Genomic DNA, 23,822 nt, shown 5'->3' with positions numbered 1-23,822 from the left:
TCAACAGAAGCTCACTTTAGACACCAAATGTGAACAAATGCTTCCCATTATGTTAGCTATATGACTGTTCTGACACAAAATTTAAAAAAAAAAAAAAAAAAAGCTCTGAAGGGAAAGTTATGGTTTACTGTAAAAAACAAAACAAAACAAAAAAACACCAACAAAAAACCCAAAGTCCCAACCTTCACTCAAAGTTAACCAAGTGTACAAAAACCCCACCACAGAAAGAGTGCTGTGTACACAAAATACACAGAGCAAATGAAGTGGAACCGTTGCATACAGAGATAAGCCCGGTGCTTGGAAAGCCAGCCAACTTCCTCTAAGGAAGGCAACAGCAGTGCTCAGCTGGAGCTGTAACACGTTGCCACGCTGTATGAAACGGAGTTACTTAAGTGGAACAGCGACTGAGGTAGCAGCATGCTCAGCGGGCAGGGAAGAGAACAGGCACCAAAATAATCTGATTTGTGTAACCTTGCCAAACTCTGCAGGTGCCTGGCTCCTATTCCAAGTCTTTCTGTAAGGATGGGGGATTTCTAATAGAAGGATCTCTGCTCCTTCCAAAGTCAAAATCTAAAGCCCAAAAGATTTAAAGTCTTTTTTTTTTTTTTTTTTTTTTTTTTAAGAAGTAGTTCTGTATTGGCTTTTCCACAAGCAACACTATTAACAGATGAAAACCTGCCGCTGTCTCCCTATAACATCTTTTTCTCTAGTGAAATAACCAACCCTCCACAACAAAGTCCTTCTTGCAACCGAGATGAAATAGTCAGACTGCATTTCTCAGAAGTCTGAAAGTTATTACCAACTCCTATTTTGATCAAAATAAAAGCATTATTTTGCAGCACTACAAGTGCTGCAAGACTACATAAAAATATGCTTTATAAATAAATATTTTCAAGTAATTTCATGACAAAATTAAGGATTTTAATAAAATTTAGTTTCAATGCATGCATTATTGTTTTTAAATGAAGTTCGTGAAAATCAAATATTGACCAGATGTCATGGCATCCTGCTGAAAACGTGAGTGCCTGACAGGGAAGAGGGCCAAAAGTAGAAGCCTAAAAAGAAACTTGTTCAAAGATGTATTAAGTGCAGAAAGAATGCTGGTACAAAGCATAGTTCTGTAAATGAGAAATAAAACCCAAGTGATTTTATGAATCTTCATATTCTAGCAGATATTTAAAAAGATTTATTTCTTAACAGCATTAATTTAAACATACTTATCTAAACCTTCAGCTTTTATTAGTTTAACACTACAGGCGGTCCCTCTCACTCCACAAAGTGTCAAAATCCATTGTGGAATTACCAAAGTTTACCTGGACTTCAGCAAAGCCTTTGACAGACACCACTTCTGACAGCAGTCTCCTGGAGAAATTGGCTGCTCATAGCTTGGATGAGTGTACTCTTTGCTGGGTAAAAAACTGGGTGGATGGCTGAGCCCAAAGAGCTGTGGTGAATGGAGTTAAATCCAGGTGGCAGCTGGTTACAAGTGGTGTTCCCCAGGGCTCAGTATTGGGGCCAGTTCTGTTTAACATCTTCATCAACCACGTGGATGAAGGGATCAAGTGCACCCTCAGTAAGTTCACAGACAACACCGAGTTGGGTGGGAGTGTTGATCTGCTGGAAGGTAGGAAGGCTCTGCAGAGGGATCTGGACAGGCTGGACCGATGGGCTGAGGTAAATTATATGAAGTTCAACAAGGCCAAGTGCCAGGTCCTGCACTTGGGTCACAACAACCCCATGCAACACTACAGGCTTGAGGAAGAGTGGCTGGAAAGCTGCCTGGCAGAAAGGGATCTGGAAGTGCTGGTTGACAGCCAGCTGAACATGAGCCAGCAGTGTGCCCAGGTGGCCAAGGCAAACAGCATCCTGGCTTGCATCAGGAACAGTGTGGCCAGCAGGAGTAGGGAAGTGATCGTGTCCCTGTACTTGGCACTGGTGAGGCTGCACCTCAAATACTGTGCGCAGTTTTGGGCCCCTCACTATGAGAAAGACATTGAGTGGCTGGAGCACGTCCAGAGAAGGGCAAGGAAGCTGGTGAAGGGTCTGGAGCACAAGTCTTATGAGGAGCAGCTGAGGGAACTGGGATTGTTTAGTCTGGAGGAGTGGAAGCTGAGGGGAGACCTTATCCCTCTCTACAGGTGCCTGAAAGGAGGCTGTAGCAAAGTGGGCGCTGATCTCTGTTCCCAAGTAACGAGCGACAGGACAAGAGAAAATGGCCTCAAGTTGTGCCAGGGGAGGTTTAGAATAGATACTAGAAAAAATTTCTTCACTAGAAGGGTTGTCAAGCACTGGAACAGGCTGCCAAGGGAAGTGGTGGAGTCACCATCCCCGGAAGTATTTAAAAGACATGTGGATGTGCTTAGGGACATGGTTTAGTGGTGGACTTGGTAGTGTCAGGTTTACGGTTGCACTTGATCATAAGGGTCTTTTCCAATGTAAACGGTTCTATAATTCCAATTCCACTGTCCTGAGGTTTGCTGAAATATCACAACTGATGTCTATGGTCCTGTTGCACAAATAAGATATGGGCAATTTAGAAATATCATGCTTATGGTTTAACAGTGAGTTAATTTAACAAGTTCTTCTGTTAATTAGCATTCTTAACCATTGGAAAATATTTCCCTCCCTTTTTAAGGCTTGATTCCCTGAAAAATATTTCCCTCCCTTTTTAAGGCTTGATTCAATTCATTTCAAATGGGCAAGAACAGTCCATATAATTTAAGAGAAAAAATGGTATCAGAACAAGGACTTTTACAGTAAGTTGAAAAATCAGTGTCATTTACAGGAAAATTAAACAAGTACAAATACATTTCTGAGGAATGGCTTCTCATGTTTGCAAATAAACAATTTTATACACTGTAATTTAATACTTAGGGGCTTAACACTTAAGCCATACAGACGGGGAAAATAAATTCAAGAAACTTTCATCTCAGAAATCTGTGAGCTTAATTTCAATATAAATACTGGATTGTTTTTGATTTAGGTTCTACAGTCCAAAAATCATCTTTAAAGGAATAAGGAAGACCCATAAACAATTCCCAGCCAGATACCTGCTAGATGGAGACTGGCCCAATATAATCAAACTTTTAGACAGGAGTTCATTTCTTTAAAGGCTTGTTAAGAGGCACTTTAATATACAATCATTACAGTAAAAAGTGTTCCCAAAGTTTTTCAAGTTCTTTTCTATGCTTGCTGAGACCACAAAAACCGGTCACACCTTTCCAACATGGACTGAATCAGTGCTCTGCAATTAAAACAAAGGGGGGAGAAAAAAAAAAGTCAAACAGTAAAAAAAGCTAACAACAGAAAGGACAACAGAATTTTGGGTTGTTTTTTAAAGAAAAGTTTGTAAAAAATGTGATTGTACTTCAGAAGTAACATCATGACATCACCATGCATGCCTTCTCTGGAAGGGAGAGGCGAGATCAGAATCTGCGCAGCAAGACAGATACCTCCTTCAGAGAATCTGCTTCACATACATCTTTAATGTATGAATTCTTGTTTTGTTATTTTTCCATTTTAAAATGTCTATATTGCACAACTCATAGCTTTTAAATAATACAAAAGCTTTCAGCTGAGCTTCAAATTTGAGGTAAAAATGCAAATTATTTTATCTTTTTGTTAACTGAAAATAAAGTTTAAGCACGAAGAAGACAAAATGAATAGGGTGCATACATGGATCTTCTGTTGATGTGTCATCTTACCTTTGCCTTTTCTCAGCAATTTTCAGTATCTCACAGACACCAGTAAATCTCTCGGACAATTCTGGTGTCAAGTCCCACTCCTGCAAGAGAGGCAAGGCACGATTTGGGCCAATGGCCTTTGCCAGTAAGAGAGCTACATTTTCCACAGTGATGCAGTCTGGGCAGCTCAGGCTACCATTGCTGACAGCATTCCCATTCTGTGGGCCATAGTGGTGGAAGGCTGTGCTGTGGTTTTGTGCAAGACGTAGAAGAAACTTCCATTCTTCTATGGTCTCCGGAATGGAACCTAGATGTAAAATGAGTTTGTTACAAAATTGTAAAACAATTTCTAAGCCTACTATTTTAAATATATCTGTACTTAAAAGCTAGATATTCTGTTTTTCTCTGTGAAGATGTAAGAAAACCAAGCGTTATCAACATGCAAATTGTGTACAACCACCTTGATTGACACAGTGTAAAGATTCAGTGGTGAACTACACACAAAGTCTTACAGTATTCAATATTCAATATTCAAAGTCTTCAATATTTAAGGCTTTGGATTAAGTCAAGAGACAAAGAATTGTTTTGTCTATCGTAGGGCTACTGGGAATTTTCTTCTAAGTTCTGCCACAATGCTTTGCTCGTCTTAACTTTGTGTGTGCGCGTGCGTGTAGTGGAGGGAGTTTTGTGCTTTGCAGAAGGGCTAGCTATCTACAACATCAAGTTTAGCTTTTACTCCCAACTGATAAATAACTCTACATTCTTGAACTTTTAAGTATTTTCTAGCACAATTGATTTCACAAAACACGGTGTGAAGATACAAGAGTGTTATATCCATTTATGTACTTCAAATACGCTGTGCTACACAGTTAGTGCTACCAAAACACTTCAAAAAAAATAAAAGTTCAACTCAACTTTGGACAAACTGAATCAGTATATAATAAGGGCAGTTCCTATATTACAGAAATATGTTTACACAGCTTAAGACTCACTAACCATCTTCTCCATTCAACAGGCTCAAATCATCCAAATGAGCAATATTAGTAAAGGCTTCTATTCTTCTATCCAGCTCCAGACAGAGACAGAGATATCCAGGCCAAAATCTTGAATAAGAGAGTAAAGATTTCCAGGAATCAAATACTCAGTCTAAACTAAAGCCAACAATCATTAAATGCTCATTTAAATATCAGTGAAGACAGAAGCAGAGTGTCCTGAATGCCACACATGACTGCAGAGTGGGGACATGGGGAAGACCCCTAAGCCAAAAGGGGTATTTGGTACATTAAACTGGACACTCAATATTCATCCACAGAACAGGAAGGGTTTTCAAATAAAACCTGTTCAAGTAAGGAGCAGATGGGTGTTTTTAATTTGTATCTTCTTGGGGTCAGAATACCAAGTAACCAAGCATCAAGAATTACCAAGTTTTCTTACCCATGAGATTTACAGATGTCAGCCATCTTCTCTTTTGTAACAAAGTCAGCTGGGAGTTTAATCAAAAGCAGAATGAGCTGGCTGTAACCCCAAGTAAACAAATGTGATCGTGGCCTAGAAGATGAGAAATTCAGTTTTAAAGCATTAATGGTTTTCTTCAGAACATTATGTTCTCTTTACAAGAAAGGCAGGTATATGAAAATAAAGAAGGAAAAATGAATTAAGCACTGTGCAGTCTCAGTAGAGCAGTCACTCTGAAAAGCGTTACAGGTAAAGTTATTTAATCTTTTGCTTGCTTCTGCTGAATTCTGTGATATGGAAAATGCTCGAAAGAGTCAGTGACGTTCAAACTGTCATACAAAACCTAAGTCAAACACCTGCAGACCCATTAAAGCTTTCTGCTGCACTCAGGACCTTGGGTGAACCCTACTTTACCTGGGATTTCCCTCTGCATCCACAGTATTTGCTCTTTGTGGTGCATCATGAGAAACTGCCAAACACAACAAATCCAGTCGTACAGATTCGGGCTGCAGAAGAGATCTAAGGAGAGATGACCTAGAAAACAAAACATACAGAAAAAAAACTTGTCAGTTTTAAATATACCGGATATGGAGAAGTAGAGATTGTGTGCAGAAAAAAAACCCCAAAATACGGATGTAAAATTAAGTATAGATAAGCCTAGAACCATTTATGTTTCTAGAAACCAAAGGGAACACAGAAAACCATAATGTTTGTAGATGGGTTCCCTCAGCTTTTTTTTTTTTAAATGTTGTCTAACCTTGTATACTGAACTGCAGGCACAGGAACAAAAAGTCAGTTCCATTGAAAATATTTAGAAAAGCCCTCTTAAAACTAGCATCTAATCTGACAGAAAACCACAGTCAGAGACCAACTAAAACCGGCAGGAAAAAAAAAAAAAAAGCCCACACAGCTACAGGATGAAGAGAGCAGAGATATGAAAACTGTTCTATATTCCCTTTACCTTTTATCCTCTGGCTTTGATTTCAACAGACTATCTAAATATGCTAAAAAGTGAGCTGGATCATTCCTGCAAAGTTGTTTGATATCAGAAGGCAAAATAGAGGGGTGGAACTTGATCAAGGGCCGAAGAGCTGTTTCCCCAAATTTTTCATAAAGCCTGGAAAGAGAGGATAAAAACTATTTTCAGTACCAAACAGCAAAATTATCACTTTTACAAGGTCTCTTGCAAGTTTAAGATGGTACTGAAAGGTGATCTCTTTAAAAGATTCCCAGCTTCATGAAATATTAAGTGAACCAATTCCTGCTAGCAAGTTAACAACACCGAAGACGAGAAAAAAAGGACTTGACTACAAACCTCTGAGCATGTACCAGTAACAGCGGGCTATCATCCCAAGGCCCCAGGTCATGCAACTGTTTCAGTATTTTCAACATATCTTCATTTTCCATTGCTAAAGCTACTGGACTGTGACAAGTTAGTTCTGAAATAAATCAGTGCACAAGTTACAAGAGATGGCCAGGTTTTTTTTTTTTCCTTAAGACACAGACAGTTGTTATTAAGGACAAAAGTTACCACTACTTTCATGGAACTCTCTAGCTAGCAGTAGTAACAAGTGAACAGATCCTACTTGTTAATTTCATAGAAATCAACATCACTGATATGCAATTACAGCAAATTACAGTTAAAAATGATACAATTAAGGCATGGAATAACATTTTTTATATATTTTCCCTTCCTTTAGACTTCTGAGGAGGTAATTTTTCTCTCGTGTGAAAAAAAGATAACCCACTGCAGGACATATAGCTTGCTGAATCTGCACATCTTGCAGATCTGCATCAGCTTTCATATATTACAATTTGTTTCTATTAATAAATAAAAACTTCAGCTTGCACATTGACTTCACAGCATGCAGAATTCAACATGAACCTCGATCCTGATGAAATGAAACATGGGTACCTATCTACAGGCACAAGTGCAGTACAACTGAAGACAAACTGGGCACATATACATTACTTTCACTTCTAAGGCTCTCAGAATCCAAATAGTGAAGAGATTTGCAGAAACCCAAACACCAGATACAAACCCTCAAAGCAAGATTCTATTGCCTGACTACTCTTTGTTGGTGCCAAATAAACACTAAGGCTTTAATTCAATCTTAAAATAAATGCATAAAGCAGAAGCTAAATGCAGAGAACAAATGAAGTTCTGTTTTCCAATATAATCAGGAAGCCTTGGTTCAATAAGGCTAACAAGGCATCAAAAAGACCAGAAAGGACTTCTGTGGAAAAGGGAAGTCTGAAGAGATCACAAGCCACTCATTTGCATGGAACCATCTACTCCACTCAGTTCTGTTTCACATTAACCACACTTCCCTACAAGTCAAATCTTCCATTTCCAGTGCAAATACCAAAGCCTCTCTCCTAGCTTTGGCTTGTTTCTATAAACATATGCTTTAATTAAGATGCTTTTGCTATTTGAAGCACATATATGTTTTTTTAAAATAGGTCTGCTCTGTAATCACTACAGTGTTCAATCAACAAGCTGCATATAAATTAAAAGGTTCAGAGGTAGATTCCATGGAATTACAAAGTGGCAGGGAGGAATAGTCTCTCCAAGAAACCAGCAGTTCTTCAAAATTTAGCCTCTGGGGGGAAAAAAACAAACAAACAAAACTAAACAACCCAAAACCAGAACAAGAACTTCCACGCACCCGGTATCTTCCCTCTCCCATGCTATACCTGCAGAAGGAAAATCTGCAGACACAGATCAGTGTCTTCAAGCTTTTTTCTTTTTTGTTCCGAACAGTCTTTCGGTTTACCATAATAAAGTCTTCATTACTTACCCTTCAATCCTGCGATGTATGTTTCCCATACATTAGGACTAGCTGCATACATGGTTATAATACACTGCTTTAGTCTTTTTAAATCCAAAAGAAAGAAGTAGCTTCGCATAAACCTACAGGCCAAGGTCCACGAAGCTGCTAGTGGCAGCGTTCCATCAGAGCTTTCCTCTGCCTCACAATTTCCACAAGAAAATACACACAGCTCAAAACACAGTGTTGTCAACTCAGTGAGATCTTTCTGAACATCTGGTTCTATGACACATGGAGGAGACACTTGAAAGCTGCAGTCCAAAGGTCCCTTCAAATCAGTACTGTTTTCACCCACGGTTTTGCTTACACAGGTTTCAATAGTGTTTTCCTCTTCAGCGCAGTCTTCCAAGACACTACTCTCTTCTTTGTCCACTGGGTCTCCATGAGTCAGATCCAGACATCGGTTTTCCTCCAGGACTGCCCTCTGTTCTTCAGCACACACAGTCTTGTTTTTCTTCACAGGGAAAGCAGAATGCTCTTTGCTGCCAAACTTCTCTTTCAGATAGACAAGCCATTCCTGTAAAACTCTTCTCATAGACTGTGGTTCTAACAAAATCAGGGGATCCTGGAGTTTGGCTCTGCAGCATAAAAAAAAAAAAAAGTTTGCCAAGTTGCTTTATGGTTATAAGATGCCACAAGTGAAGTATTATGCTCGCTTTGTGTAACTCAAAGTATATTCCTACACTTGCCTTAACGTTGCTTGTTGGGGTTTTTTTGTGGTTTTGAGTGCAAACAGAATTTAGGCTACTTAGGCTGTCTACATCTGATATTAATACATTCTGAGTCGCCCAAAATTACTCTCAGAATGGATTTTTGTTTTCTAGGTGTTTTTTTTTTTGTTTGTTTTTTGTTTTTTTTTTTTTTAAACTATACTTGTAGTTAAGAAACAAAGGATAATGCTAGAGTACCTAAATAAGCTTTCAGTGGGTTTTGTTTAGTTTTAAGTAGGGGAAAGAAATCATTAACCAAATTAGAACCTTTCAGATTATGTTCATAGACATTTACAGCATTACTATCACACATACATAAAGAACAGAAGACAATAATAGTTTTTAAAAATTAATCATTTTTCTGCCAAAGCACAATCTATACACTACAATGTTTCCTTGCTTACACAGCTTCTGCTGTTGCAGCCTTAAGATCTCTTAGATGGTCGTCCTCTGGAAGCTGGCAGCTCTGTGGTTCTAACCTAGAAAAACACATTAACTTCAGTCTTATCTTTAATAATTTAAGTGAAGATTAATTCCTTTATTAAACATTAATTCCTTTATTTAAAAAAATACAAAGCTTTCATTTCTAAAGAAGGAACAGCTCAACAGAAATGATGTATTAATTGGGCATGAAAAGCAACTAATAATACTATTTTTGTGGCCTTCTACAATGGTTTCTACTCCAATTAGAGTAGATTTCTAAAGGTACTGAATAAAAAGCAGTATCATGCCACTATGTGAAAGTTAGTCCATACAGATAAGTTATCAAATTATTGGAATACGAAAAAATGTAGCTCTGTATTAACTGGACAACCATTTAAGAAGTTCAATTTTTTTAATAATGAAGCTATAAAACAAGTTTTCAGAGAGATAAAGTTTTTACTCCCCACTCAGAAAGGGGAGGAAGTGAACTGTTGGATTCATGTCCATAACTATAACAAGCATCAAAGATCAGCAATTCTAATGCAGTGTAATACATGACACTCTTGCTCTTCAGTTATTACAGCACTATGAAGACCACACGCTCCACCACCCAGAACTGTTCATTGCCTCATCAGCTTCTAGGAAACAAATGTTGGGGAGAACCAGTGAAACTCACCATAGTAATGAAGGCAGCTGGAAAAATCTAAACCTGAGCTTCCTGTTCTACTTGAAACTGTAGTTTTTCCTTTAGGTTGCTATCCTCAAAATCACCAGCAAATGCAATTGCTAAGAAAATGCGATTCTGTACTCACTCTTTCTGTTCCTGGGGAGATGCCACCAGATCAACAGTCAACTCCTGCAACTGCTCATCCTCCTTTGCTTCTTGCCTCGCCCTTGTATCAGGACTTATATGAAGTGTGCCAATCTTTTCAGTAGTTTTGCGTACAAAGCTGGAAACACTAGGAGTCAAAAGTTCTAATATTTAAAATGGAAAGTTCAAAAATGCACAAGTCAAGCACTTTCTTTCCATTCAAACCATGATTTCAGAAAACTTCATAATCTGTAGAACTCTTGAAAAAAGGATGAGAGCAGCAATGACCAACAAGAGTAAAACACACTGCTCAAGATTCATACTTCAGTCATGGTCCATACTTTCAGCACAGAATAAAAACCTGAAGTATTCAAGACTTTTTTTTTTTCCTGCTGGAGAAACAGGATCACATACTAACATTAGCACTTAGATTTTACATATATTTGTATGCAAATAAATGCAAACATTGCATTTTAAAGCTTATGAACAGAAAGCATAATTAGGAAATTATGTCCATCTTGGTGGTAAGAAACAGTTTTACAATACTCCAAATTAATTCTTCAGATTACAAAAATCATTAAAAATGTCCTCTTCATGTCATCAGTCCCTATTCCTTCAATACTTTATTCAACAGAAAATCCAGTGAACATAGCAAAACCCAATTATTTCTACTACTGCCATGAAGAGAACTATGTCATCAAGAGTTGAACAGAAAAATCAGCTTAGAATCATAGAATGGTTAGGGTTGGAAGGGACCTTCAAAGGTCATCTAGTCCAACCCCCCTGCAAGGAGCAGGGACATCCCTGACTAGGTCAGGTTGTTCAGAGCCTCATCCAGCCTGGCCTTGAACGTTTCCAGAGATGGGGCCTCCACCACCTTTCTGGGCAACCTGCTCCAGTGCTTCTTGCTTTCTGGACAAGAACCAGTTTAAGAGCATCAAGGAAAAAGAAAAAAGCAACTCTTTCACTTGCTTAACAGAAAATAGGGCATCTTTAACTATATCAACATACAACAAAAGTTGGAGGTTGCTGCAAAAGAGAGGACTGAAATGTAGCAAAACAATTGGACTTTAACATATGGAAGGATTAAAGATAAACTTAAAAAATAAACTGTAAATATTATAATGTTTTATTTAATGATACATTTAATATAATGAAACTTTAGTTCCCATTATTAGTAGAAACACTTATTACTAGTAAAGTCTGAAAAACTGCGTATGATTTAAGAAGAAATTCAAAACATTGCATGTACTTCTGAAGGTTATTCTGAGATCCTCATACTATTGCTATCAGCTACAATTTTTTGTTGCAGGACATAATTCTGCTATGCAATTTTCAGACCATCATTATATAACAGCAATATTTTATCTGGTTTAGCTAAGTTTCTCTAAGAAACTAACATACACATTTTTTTTTAAAATCAATTAGTGTTAAATACACAACTTATCTCCTTTATATTTGTCCCCTCCTGTTTAAAGTGAGTTTTAAAATAGCAATTTGATTTCTGCGTAAAACGAATACTACCATATTTACTTGCACCAGATATAAGCTATCATTATTTCATAAACACTTGGGGAATTGTTTAGATTCACAAAAGGTGTGTGGGGTGGGGGGGAGATGGCAGACCTTGTGGTGTACTTTGCAAGTGTGTTTTAGCAATATCTAGCATGCTTTGAATATTTTAATGTTTGTCCCCAAGCAACAAAGGAAGCCTTAATTCTTCAGAAATCTGAGTACCAGAAAAACAAACTCCCAAATCAATATTCAGGAAGTCTGCTTTGAATACAAACCACAAGCACAGCTGACAGGGTAATGTTAAACATTCTTAGCCATTTAAAAGCTGAGGTTGAAATCTTGGCTCCACTGAAGTTAACAGCAGCTCTTCGTATCTTCATTAGAGCCAAGATAGAAGCTTTAAATTGTCTAGCTAACTTGACTGCACCTCCAGTGTTTCAGTTCAGATGTTACATGTTTGCAGAAGAGAGTATGAACTAAACCAGACAATGCTACAAATTCAGAGGACAGAAAAGAGAAAGATGTAATGGATGAGTGAACCTGCTGCAAATTTTACCTTTCTTTGACAGCTTGGAGAGAGACGAGAGGAGATGGGGAACGAAATGACAAAGGAATACTGAATGGGAGAAATGTCTCATTCCGGTCAGCCTCAACCGCCACAGATGCATGAGATACGCTGTCTAACAAATGGAATTGAAATAAAGAGTCACGAAAACAGTGGCCTGGCAGTAAAGAACAGTGAAACAAACTGCAAAGTCAGTAATTCATTAATGGATAACCTGCATGGGATATTTTCATACTTCGTATTCAAGAACATGGGGAGCCAGAAAAATGCTACTTTGTTCCAAAGACCATCTTATTACTGACTTTGCAGCTGGTACATCTGCTTTGCTAATACTGTTTTGGCTCGATAACAAGGCAAATGATGATCAACAACTGTATGAAAACTATATTTTCAAAGTAGACTTACAATCCAAAATCTTGATTTAACTCACTAAGTTATTTAAACAACCAGGAAAATTAAGTATTGTGGCATACATCAATTCACATTAAATGATTTCCTAAAACCTAAATCACATATGAATGTATGGAGATGCATAAGCCATGGCTGAGGTATAAATCACAATTTTATTTGAACAAATTTAAAAACATAATTGAACCCATAGCTCTCTGATTTTTGAGAGCAATCACAAGAAATATAGAATCACTGACTATTTTGTTTTCACTCTTATATCCCTAACAGAATCTGCAATGTGTTTTGATTAATCATTTCCTGGTACAAACACACACTGTATCTTTAAATGATGTAAGTTAAAAAAACAAACAAACAAAAAAGCACAAAAAAAACCCCCAGGTCCTTTTAAGTAAGGACTACACTGCATTTTGCAACAGTCAGCACTATCTGTACTGCTGAGAGAAGAAGATGCCATGCTGTTACAGAAATTCTACCATTAGAATCCAGTTTCTCTAGACAGTGCCTGAAGGTCACAACTGATTTTAAGATTGCTTGTAAATAAGACTGCTTTTATTCATTATAAAGATTAGAAACCTAAAACCTTACGACATCTTACGTACATGTTAGCAGGGAAACACTAAGTCCATTTCTCTTAAATACCAAATTAAGTGCATGTGCTTCAAGATGAAATATTCAATCAGCAGATTTGTTATCTCTTGTTGAACAGATAGAACTTTTCTATCATCTGACATTAAAAAACTACATGCCTTCATTTTCAATTTTTAATATAAAAAAATGATACACTTCCTTCCAAGTTTCTTTACTTCTTGTTTTTATGGTGATGTAGGTAAAGAAGCAAATGTAAACAAAAGTGCTACAAACAGCATGTAGCTTAGTCAGCAGGACAACACTACTGACAAGTAGGGGAATAAATACTAATTCCTATACTCTGCCTCCTCACTGTGGTTTTCCCCAACAAAGCACCCAAATTCTCTCCATCCTCAAGAGGCATCTATTCTCTGCAAAAGCTGAAGAGCAGCCAGGTTTCTGCACCCCCTCCCAACCAGAGGAGAGAAAAAGACCCACCATTATCTCATTCTAGCTTTCACCCAGTGACAGATACTTGTTAGGAAAGACTGAAGTCCTAGCTTGGTAAAAGCCCTCTGGACCTTTTGTTTTGTTTCTCGGGGTTGTTTTTATTTTTAAGATGGGTTTCTGTGGAACCAGCACTTCATCCCAATGTTTCAAGAAGGTGTTTGACTGGAAGGTGGGCCGTGTTCCCATTGATCAAATTAGAGGATTTAATCATGGATAACTTGACACTGGAAAATAAGAGCATAGAACCAACCCAGTCGAATTCCTGTATAATAAATAAAAATTCCATCTGAATAACATGTTTTCATTAAGAAATATTACCAAATTCTACTTGCTCATCTTCCTGGTGCACAGGAAATTCTTTAAGTCTCTCATCTTCTGAGAACGTTTGACTGTGAAGAGAACACGAATCTTCATCTGACTGACTGCCTCTTCGACTGATTACACGGTATATTCCAGAGTCTAAGACACTGAAGCTTTCCTGTCAGACAAGGGAGAAGAGTTGGATGTTGTGTGAGTTGTACTTCCTTATTAAACTTCCTGCAATGAACCATACCCACACAAATAACCTCCTGGCACTTCATAATTCACCACCTGGAAAAGCTCTATATAACAGCATATTTTTGGCATATCCAGAATGGAAAAGTACACACATGCCAATAGGTGTGCAGTCCAGATGTATATGCTGCAACTACTTTTAGGAAAGCAGCCTACAGAACAACTGGTGTACTTAGTACAAGACCATTAGAGAAAAAGTAATCTCTGCTTTAGTCTTGCATCCAACACTGCTGCTTCATCCCTTTGTACCTGGGTACCCAAGAGTCCATGTTCTTTTTGCCGTTTAACCATACCCAGTTAGGGCCCTGTAAAACTATTCGGTTTCAGAACACATATACATCCTTTTGCTCATACTCAGTCTACCTTCCCATCTGCTAATGAGAAAAAACTTGTCTACCACATCAAGATGGAATTTACATTCCTTCGTTTTTTAAACTTTAAACATTGTTGGAGTGAAAGCAACAAATGATATTGTACTAACCATTAAATATTTCCCCTTTCTTGAAAAGCTGCTGGGAAATCAAGACAACAACAAAGAGCTGTACATGTAGAAGAATATGAGAAGTACGCTTTGGTTTTCCTTAGAGCTTTCTCCTTAAGCTTCAAAGAGCGAGACTTTTTTTTTAAATAGGGCTAGGTGTTTGGACGTTCAGTTTTTAACCACATAAAACTAAATTTACAATCAAGATAACCTTTACTGAAGCATGTTAAGACACTAAACTCAACTGTGAAGAAAGCTTTCTTCATCTCAGTCTCCGTCCACATCTCAACTGTTAGCCACAAAATAATATGGAAAAAAGGCATGGGTCCAAGAGCTTAAAGAATGCAGGTAGTACTATTTCATACCCCCCTCCCCAAGTAAAAAGTGATAGGACAAAAGGAAACGGCCACAAGTTGCACCAGATGAAGTTTAGATTAGATACCAGAAAAAAATTTCTTCACCAAAAGGGTTGTCAGGCACTGGAACAGCCTGCCCAGGAAAGTAGCTGAGTCACCATCCCTGGAGGTATTTAAAAGTCGCGTGGACATGGCACCTTGGGACATGGTTTAGTGGTGGACTTGGCAGTGTTAGATTAATGGCTGGAGTCGATCCTAAGAGTATTTTCCAACCTAAGCGATTCTATGATTCTACCTCACCTAATTTCAGAAAGTAGCATTATCAGCAACAGTAGGTATAATAATAATGAAAGCCTCCTCTTCAAAATGAGCAACAAGGTGATTTTGAGCCATAAAGGTAAAATCTGCAAGTAACATTTTTGGCACTATCAATTCACGTACGTGAGATGAAATACTGCTCCTTCTACTGCTGCATGCAGAATCTAAAGGTTCCAACTTTGAAATTAGTTCTTCCAGTTGCATAATGAGATCTTGCTGGCTTGAGGCATCCAGCTGAGACTTCAAGTGCTCTAGCTTGTCTAGAGGCAAATTTTTTCTCGCCTAAAAGCACACAGTGAAACAGAAGCATTACTATTACTAACGCACATGTGAAAAGCAAAAGGTGCCATATACACAGGCTAATTTTAATCTTAAAAGTATAATGTTTAGGACACTTTTTAAAAACTCCAAGAATATGAATCTCAAACCCATGGAACTTAATGAAAGAGGGAGTTAGGAAACAAAGGGAAGTTGCATTGCATATTTACAAAGAGGTATTTACTTACTCTGCAAGAAATTATTGAGTTTTGGAAGAGACAACAGACCCTGGCTGCAAGGGTCCAGAACCCTCTTCTTATCAGACGCTCTATGCAGCGCTCTACCAGCAGAAGGGAGAGGTGTACAACTTTTCCATTTGTATGCAGACAGAACAACTCATTTTTGTAAACTGCAATATCCTGAATATCTGCAAAACCAGATGCACAGAAATATCTAAAGGACAGAAATTGTTACTCAATAATCCTTACTGTTCCTAAAAGAAGGTGAAAACATACTTCCCATCTGACTGCAAATGCACGCAAAAGCCTAATACACTGTAGCACAAGTGGCATGGGGAAAACAAACACTGAAGAGTGCTAAGCTAGCATCTAACAAGTATAAGGCACAGTTAAAGTATCAAAACTTTCCACTATTTCACTACTGTATTTCAAGATTTCCTCTACACCACATTTTGTTTCTCAAGCATGTTTTCAGAAGTATGGAGGGAGGGGCTGGCTGAAGGAGGCAGGGAGAGGGTTAATATTCAAGGATATACCTGACAGATGACAAGGAAGAGTTTTCCGAACAATGTTCTGCAATCCAGCTGCAGAAATTGAGCTTGAAAAAGCTCAATGTTAAGCAAGGACTTCAAAAGTGACAAACGTAACAGACAATATTACAAAGCTAAGATCCTTAAAGTTTACCTTTTACTTCACTCCAGAGTAACACTTGAACACTTTGGGGAAGAAAAATATAAATGCCTCTTTCCGTCCAGGTCATCACTCGGTGCTCACTGCAAGCAAAGCAGACGTTAACAGTGCAACAGTTAACTGTGATAGTTACTGTAAAAAATGCAGGGATGACATTGGCTTAAACACAGCAAGTGAGAAGGAAGAAAGTTGTTCAGCATGATACTTGGGAAATTCTTATGCAAAAAGAGGTAGCTGATAATGCAAACTAGGAGAATATACAACTTTAAGGCTACTTTACGAGCAGGAGTCTATGCTGACAAATACTCACGTCAAATATAGTAGCTTGGGGAAAGATAAAGATTGTGGAGAGCAGCTGGAATTAGTATAATGGGGATCCACCCTGTAAAGTAAAATTATTACGTTACAAGCGTAACTACAATAATATCACTTTCTTAACATAATACTCTTGACCCTGTAAACACAAGGCTGGATTAAATAAACCTAGCCTTATGATAGCAGCATTCATTGCAATAATCACACAGACATATCTACAGAATCAAGGCTTTGGCATTTTTGATAACTCAACTACTGGCTTCTGTTACTAGAGAAGAATGTATTAAGACGACAGCTAGGATTAATGTTTGACTGCACTAGGAGTTTATTTAATCTCAGCATTAATGCAGTGCTTTTCAGCTAGTCTAGAAGTCCCAAGCAAGTTTACCACTGACAGCATTCATGCTTCTACCTGAGAGTAACAACAGGGAGAGGTGGCGACGAGAGCAGCTGCTTGAACTGATGTGTGCTTTGCACTTCTCCATCAAAGTTCACCTCCCACATCCTTGAGCCAGGTCGAGCACAATATATTAATGGCTGCTGACTCCCACTGTTTTTTCCAACAGGGAAGAAACATGCTCCAAACTCTCCATCTCTCTCTTTGTTACCAATTTTCCAGAACTTCTCTCTAGTGGGAAAAAAAAAAAAACATACTTGTTAAGGCAGCATTAATAAAGGCTGTAATTAATTTTATGTTGTTCCTGAAGAATAAAAATACTAAATCCTAATTGCTGAATTGTTTTTGGTGCTTCAAAAAAAAAATCCGTAATGAATATTATAAAGCCTGCATAAAGTTTACAAAAGACAGGGTGCAGAAACATTTATTAGTTTAAATGAATGCTCAGATAATGAAGACTTTCTTCAGCAGAACCAGTTGGTCAACCTTGTGATGGAAAAGTGATGGTGCAAATGATCCCAGAAACGATTTCCAATTACATGAATGATAAGAAGGTGACTATGCATAGTCAGCATGGATTTATGAAAGGAAAATCACATTAATAGCCCCCTACAACAAAATTAGTGGCTTGACAGATGAAAAGGAAGGAGTGGATGTTGTTCATCTTGACTTCAGTAATGCTTTTTACACTGCTGCTCCTAACATCTTCCCAGATAAACTGAGGAAGCATGGGCTAGATAAACAGACGTGGAGAAATGCACTGGGAGATGAACAGCCCTGGGCACCAGGACAGGTCAGCTTGGCTGGAAAGCAGCTTTGTAGCAGGTCCTGGTGAACAACAAGCTGACCATAAGCCAGCAACGCACCCTTTTGGGCCAAAAGCCCCCTGAGCTGCATTGGGAAGTGTGTTGCCAGTAGATCAAGGGAGATGGTCCTTCCTCATTTCTCAGCACTGGTGAGACGTATCTGGAGTGCTAGGTCCAGTTATAGCCTCCCCAGTCCAAGAGAGACAGGGAAATACTAGAGCAAATCCAGCGATGGGCCACAAAAGTGAATAAGGGATTGCAGTACCTGTCTTACAAGAGGCTGAGAGAGCTAAGCTGGTCAGCCTGGGACAGAGAAGACTCAGAGGGGAATCTCATCTGATCCCACATGTACAAATACCTGAGAGGAAAATAAGACAGAGCCAGACTACTCTCAGTGGTGCCCAGTGAGAGGACAAGAGGCAATGGGCACAAATGGAAATACAGGAAATTCCATTTGAACATCAGAAAAAGCTCTGTTATTGTGAGGGTGGTGAACCACTGGCAAAGGTTGCCCAGAGAGCTTGTGGATCCATGCCTGGAGATGCTCAAAACTTAGATGGACACAGTCCTGCACAGTCTACTCCACCAGACTCTGCTTTGAGCAGGAAAATTGGACTAGATGATCTTCAGAAACTCTGTGTGACTCTTAAGTCCAGTATTTTACAAGTGAAATATAACTTGCCTCTCGGTATCACACAAATATGTACGTGTAAGTGAAGATATGAGCAGTCTTCCATCCAAATAATCAAGTTGAACAACCCGAGAATCTACGGTCGTTATAATCTGAACAGGAAACATCACAAAAGTAGCAGCAGCCTACAGTTAGAAAGAAAAAAAAAAAAAAAAAAGAAAAAACATACTGGGCCTCAGCTGAAAGTAAAGACTATTCATTAAGTTAAAATTGCAAAATTCAGAAGAGACTCACGTATGCTACAAACACACAGCATAAGACAGAGTAGTTCCTTTCTTCTCTCTCCTTTACAAAACAAGGCTTCAATGCTTAGAGGTGTAAATGTCTAAATCCTCCTTTTCCCAAAAATCATTATTGAAGGTTTAAGAAAAAAATCGTATCCCTGTAGCATCCTGACATCTATTAATAAAGACCGTTTTCTGTAACATTAAGAGGGGGTTTTATTCTTGCTTTTGTAAACTTTGTCCTTTTGTCAATTCTCTCCCATGGGTACTGTCAGCTAGCAAATAGTTTTATGGACACAAACCTGAGGGATTATTTGATTAAATAAAAAAATCTTCCATTGAATTTAGGTGGCTTAAACTCACTTGCTCTATTACTCTGCAGCAAATTACCCAAATACTATTTATTGTACAAGTGTCTCAGTTTGCATGGGTGGCAGAACAAAGTCATACACAGACTTCTTATGAATAAGAAGCTACTAGGAACTGCACTCACATTTTCTAGCAGTCACCATTTTCCACAGCTTGAAGCTGTTTTCTTTGTCAATTCCTTACTTCAAACAAAGTGCATTACATGAGAGACTCAACAGTCTAATTCCTTTAACAAGCATGAGCAGACACATATGCCATGGGCCTTGTCCTTCTCTCCTCTCCTTTTCCCTCTTTCCACAGTTGAATTTTTTTCTCTTTCTTTAAATGCAATAATCTTGCTACTTTTAAATCAATTTTTCCATCAAAATTCTTCATGAGGGTTAGAAATGATCTAGAGGACCATACCTAGTTCCAGGTCATGCTCCTTCTTATAGATTAAAAGGAGAAGGACCTGGTAATGGTAAAACTTGTAACACTCAAGGGCTAAAACTCAGGCCAGTCTCATTAATCTATGTGCCCTTTGCACAAAATTTAATAGACATAAGCTTTACATCCACCTACCATTTATTTTAACTAACTTACATCTTTAAGAATTAGAGTATCCAAACAGAGCCAAGCAAAATCAGAGCCTGTGATTGCCTTTTCTCAGACCGACAGCTAAGCTGAGGACTAAAATGCACAGCTGAACCTGTAGCTGGAATTGAAGGAAACCAACAGGCTCAGAAACACCAAGACCCTGGGCTTAGATACCTGTAAATTACAAGAGGAAGAAGCTTGGCCAATTTTTAATTCTGTGCATTTGAAAGCATTTTTATGCTGCATTACTAAAATGGCTAAAAGAGGGGTGGGGGAAGTTAATGGGTTAGGATTGCTACTGCTGTCTCAAGAGACTGGTTTTTCATCCCAGTCAAAGGTACTAGAACCTCATCAACTGGCAAGTCTTCCTCTGTTCTACTTTACTAAAATAAACAAAAACATTCCACACATCATACCCTGGGGACCTCTTCATCTCAAACAAAGTATGCAATGTTTTACCTTCCCTTGTTTTGATGTGTTAATCTTGATGGCTGATACTTTTCCCACATGATCTCCTACAAAAACACGAAGGGCAGCTGTATCCCAACACAGAGCTGTGACTTTTCTGCCTTTATGCTCAGAGGAGACATAAATCCGTTCTGGCTTCCCACGACGTTCCTGATTCAGCTCCCAGACTACTACAAGACCTTGGCTACAACAATTAAAAAAGAAAATACAATTTGAGAATAAGTCTTCTAATGTTTTATCAGTGATAAAGATGCATTATTCCAAAGAAACAGAAAATCTAAGCAAAGTAGTACATCTGAGAGCTGGTTGTGTTTGAGGTTGCACGCTTTCCAGAAGTGTCACGTTCTTAATTCTGAAGAATAGGTGTCCTTCCTTGCACAGTGCATCAGCAGCTTTCTTTGGAAGGCTACTCTCACATTTACTGGAACTGCCACTAAGGATGCAGAAAATTAAGCAGTTAAATGCACTTTAAACAATGTAAGCAGTATTAACTACCAATCTCACTCTGCCAAGTTAACAGGTATTTCTTTTGAGGCTGAAAGGTCTCAGGGAGACATTTATCATCATAACTTCACATGCATTAGCTCTCCCATACATGTTCTGTTGCAGAAATAATACTTATTCTGGAACAATTATTACAGAAAAAAAGTTCAGCAAACTGTCTGTGCAGAGAATTATTCTGTAGAGGCCTCTACCAGTTAATTCCCTGCTCACCTCCAAGTTCTCAACAGACGTCCAAGTCTAAAACTTAGCAACAACTTAAAAATATTTATCTAGAATTCAGGTCTGTAAGTACATCACTCACCTGGTGGCAACAGCAACATGATCTTCATCATGTAAACAACAGGCAACTCGCGAAATGGCACCTTCCTAAAAGTAAGTATCGGAGTAAGTGCAGGTAAAAGTCGTTCCTGTACTGCCTTTACCACTGTACCACTAAGACATAAACCAGATTCATGTCAACAGCTGCTACCACTTTGTTGTGATGTGGGGTTGTTTGTTTGTTTGGGTTTTGTTTGCAAACACTGAGCTTACTCTAAAAAGATGCAGCTGACAACAGCATGAAAAACTCAAGAGAATTGACTGCAGTTCATTCTCTGATTTGGAAAACACAGAAATCACTCTGCTGTCCTCACACCTATGCAAGTTGTTTTGCCAGAACTATGCGAGATGCTCACAACCTTAAAAAAAAAATGGTTGCGTTAATATTATGGTGGGAGCAGCATTGGCTCTGAGGAAACAGCACCTGGCTGTAGAAACAGCAATCCCTGTTCCAGGACAAACAATTCTGCTTCATCAAAGCAATTTTGCTTCATGAAAAAGCAAGCCAGCCTATCTTTTCTTTGTTTATACAAGTAGCTCATAGTTTGGACATCCAAACATTGGTAGTTATCTACATGTGAGTTAGTCTGGCTTCATATTCAAGGCTTGCTTCTAATTCTTAAATATTCAAGTGACTTTGTTGTTACTGTGGAAAGTAAGAATGTGAAAAACAAAGGTCTGATCCTCTGAAGTAATTTCTTTCACACCTTATGAAACGTACCGCACCACACGCTCTGGAGATACACTCCTGTACTACAACCTTTTTCAAATGGAGCAGTCCAAAACTTCACCTTATTTGGACAATTCAGAAAGCTGAAAATACTTGTTGACTCTTAATAAAAAATTAACTTGAAATAATGTCCCATTAACTTGAAACAATCCCATTTTCCCTGGAAACTTCTGTACCCTTACCTTATGAGTGAGAAAGAGTCTTTGCTTCCAGCCATCTTTCTGTATAAGATTCAGTCCTCCTCCTGAACTGCCAAGAGCTAGCCATTTCTTCGACACAGCTATACATGTGCACTGAAGGAATAAAAATCATAATGCACAACATGGCTGCTAGTAAGTACGAATAACAGTAACCATTTCTTGCACAATTATGTTATTTTTTAAAGGCTTCATTGTTTGCCAGCTGTGTGTACCACTTCTCAAACACTGGCAGCACAGTCGTCAAAGATATTAGAATAGCACTCTCTGCATCTAGAGTGAACAGTAGAAGACAGCAACGACGTAAGGCTGTATTACTTACACCACAGCTGCATTAAGAAAACATACAGAGTAACAGGATCCTTTGTCTTCACTATGTCTTTTTCTCAAAGGGTTCTCCCCTCCATAAGCTAGCATGAACATACCCAAAAAGAACGAGATAAATCCCGTGGCTTAATCAGATAATAAACCAAATAATGTCATTACGTGAATTAAAAAAAAAAACACAACCAAACACCACAACCTTACCTTGAGACGACTAGAATCCAGCCTGAGTGCAGAAAGCAATGGATCCAAGCATTCAAACTCTGCCAACACATGGTTGTAAGAGTCTGAAATTACTGGCACAGAGGCCATTGATGTACACAACTAGCACTGCTTGCTCATGGGTGCATTATTGCTTCAGCTTTTAGCTGTATCTGCCAAAATAAAGTTCTTTATTAGTTCAATTTTATTATTAATCTAATGTTGTAACAGCATCATATTTCAGTTCAAACAGCATCAAGTTTCAGTTTGCCAAAAAGGTTCAAGGGCTGCAAAATCAGACACTTGCTTCATTTACCAGAAGCTTTTAGAATCATACAATGGTTTGGGTTGGAAGGGACCTTTAAAAATCATCTAGTCCAACTCCCCTGCAAGGAGTAAGGATATTTCAGAAAATTTAAAACATTTCCAAGGTTGATATCTGATGGTTAAGTTGTAGCTATAAGATATATTTACATCCACCTGTGAAACAAGTGCTGTCTACCCATGGAAAAAGCCTTGTTTTACAGTAAAATGCAGTCCCTCCTACAATATGCACCCTTGATTTTACATTAGTTTTCTCAAGGGAAACACTTCGCAGTGGCATTTTATACCTCTATCATCTTCTCCCCAGAACCTAAATGTAAGGAGTATTATCCTCAATTGACACTAAATTTAGAACTACCTGCATTTGTGCATTTTTGCTGTAACTACACATAAACATGCATGAACTATGTTTTCCACAGCACCTCCTTTCCAGCATACAATATAGATAATTCAGAGCGGAATCAAAGTTACCAAAGCTGCAATCTCATCTGTTTTTCCTAAACAGCATATAGTTAAAAACAATCTCTTCTTGAGGATTTTTAAAAAAATTTAGACCTCTATGTTGCTTAAAAAAAACCCCAAACTTGTTACACTGTATACTCAAGTCTTTGAATTTGTTTAGTACGAAATCCCGTTAAGTAAATAACTCCCTCTCAGACATATCATGTGAAACCTTACATTTCCCTACAAGAAAAAAAAAAGAACACTTCCTCTCACCAGGCACTAGGAAAAGGAAGGATAAACATTTAGCCAGAGAGACTGAAAAAGATTTCTTCAGAACTCTCAGAAACGTCTTAAAAATCTTAAATTACGGGATTTGAGAACGACTCCGCCCCGGCGATAACAGATACCAGCTACAGTTATCTCCGACGACTGAAAAAAAGGACTGTTCTGCTCTGATGAGAGTCCTCAGCCCGGAAAGCCGCCCTAGTGCCTGTCGCACACGCTCTGTCCCAAGGGAGGTCGCAGACAGCCGCGGCCAAGCCCGAGATTCTAAACG

The 23,822-nt window shown here is 38.4% G+C and overlaps 1 protein-coding gene across 2 annotated transcripts; it reads right to left on the bottom strand.

Annotated features, from left to right (window-relative positions):
* Window positions 1–3,097: 3,097 nt before the first annotated feature.
* HPS5 (HPS5 biogenesis of lysosomal organelles complex 2 subunit 2) lies at window positions 3,098–22,671 on the bottom strand. Of its 2 annotated transcripts, XM_010118608.2 has the most exons (22): window positions 22,502–22,671; window positions 21,959–22,069; window positions 21,030–21,094; window positions 20,216–20,408; window positions 18,575–18,712; window positions 17,106–17,317; window positions 16,689–16,760; window positions 16,373–16,461; window positions 15,698–15,876; window positions 15,315–15,473; window positions 13,800–13,959; window positions 11,985–12,108; window positions 9,915–10,061; window positions 9,084–9,158; window positions 7,940–8,547; window positions 6,454–6,577; window positions 6,100–6,255; window positions 5,553–5,672; window positions 5,118–5,231; window positions 4,680–4,786; window positions 3,705–3,990; window positions 3,098–3,244 (listed from the first exon to the last, which is right to left on the bottom strand). In XM_010118608.2, the coding sequence occupies exons 1-22, from the start codon at window positions 22,607–22,609 to the stop codon at window positions 3,184–3,186; spliced, it is 3,408 nt and encodes a 1,135-aa protein (XP_010116910.2). In that variant the 5' UTR covers window positions 22,610–22,671; the 3' UTR covers window positions 3,098–3,183. The 2 variants fall into 2 exon arrangements, with proteins under 2 accessions (XP_010116910.2, XP_086604615.1); XM_086748489.1 differs by lacking the exon at window positions 21,030–21,094.
* Between the last annotated feature and the right edge of the window lie 1,151 nt (window positions 22,672–23,822).

Source organism: Chlamydotis macqueenii, chromosome 5 (assembly GCF_036417535.1).
Source record: "Chlamydotis macqueenii isolate bChlMac1 chromosome 5, bChlMac1.mat, whole genome shotgun sequence".
In the NCBI taxonomy this organism is placed as follows: Eukaryota; Metazoa; Chordata; class Aves; order Otidiformes; family Otididae; genus Chlamydotis; species Chlamydotis macqueenii.
This window is presented reverse-complemented; position numbering and strand designations above follow the sequence as displayed.

What these genes read in the sequence shown, in the direction of transcription:
- HPS5 (XM_010118608.2), bottom strand. Translation starts at nt 22,609, where the DNA reads ATGGCCTCTGTGCCAGTAATTTCAGACTCTTACAACCATGTGTTGGCA. An exon ending in TGTGTGATACCGAGAGGCAA is followed by an intron (nt 17,318 to 18,574) that starts GTTATATTTCAC and finishes CCCACTAGAGAG; the next exon opens with AAGTTCTGGAAAATTGGTAA. An exon ending in GCTGCAACAGCAGAAGCTGT is followed by an intron (nt 8,548 to 9,083) that starts GTAAGCAAGGAA and finishes TTTATGCTGCAG; the next exon opens with AGCCAAACTCCAGGATCCCC.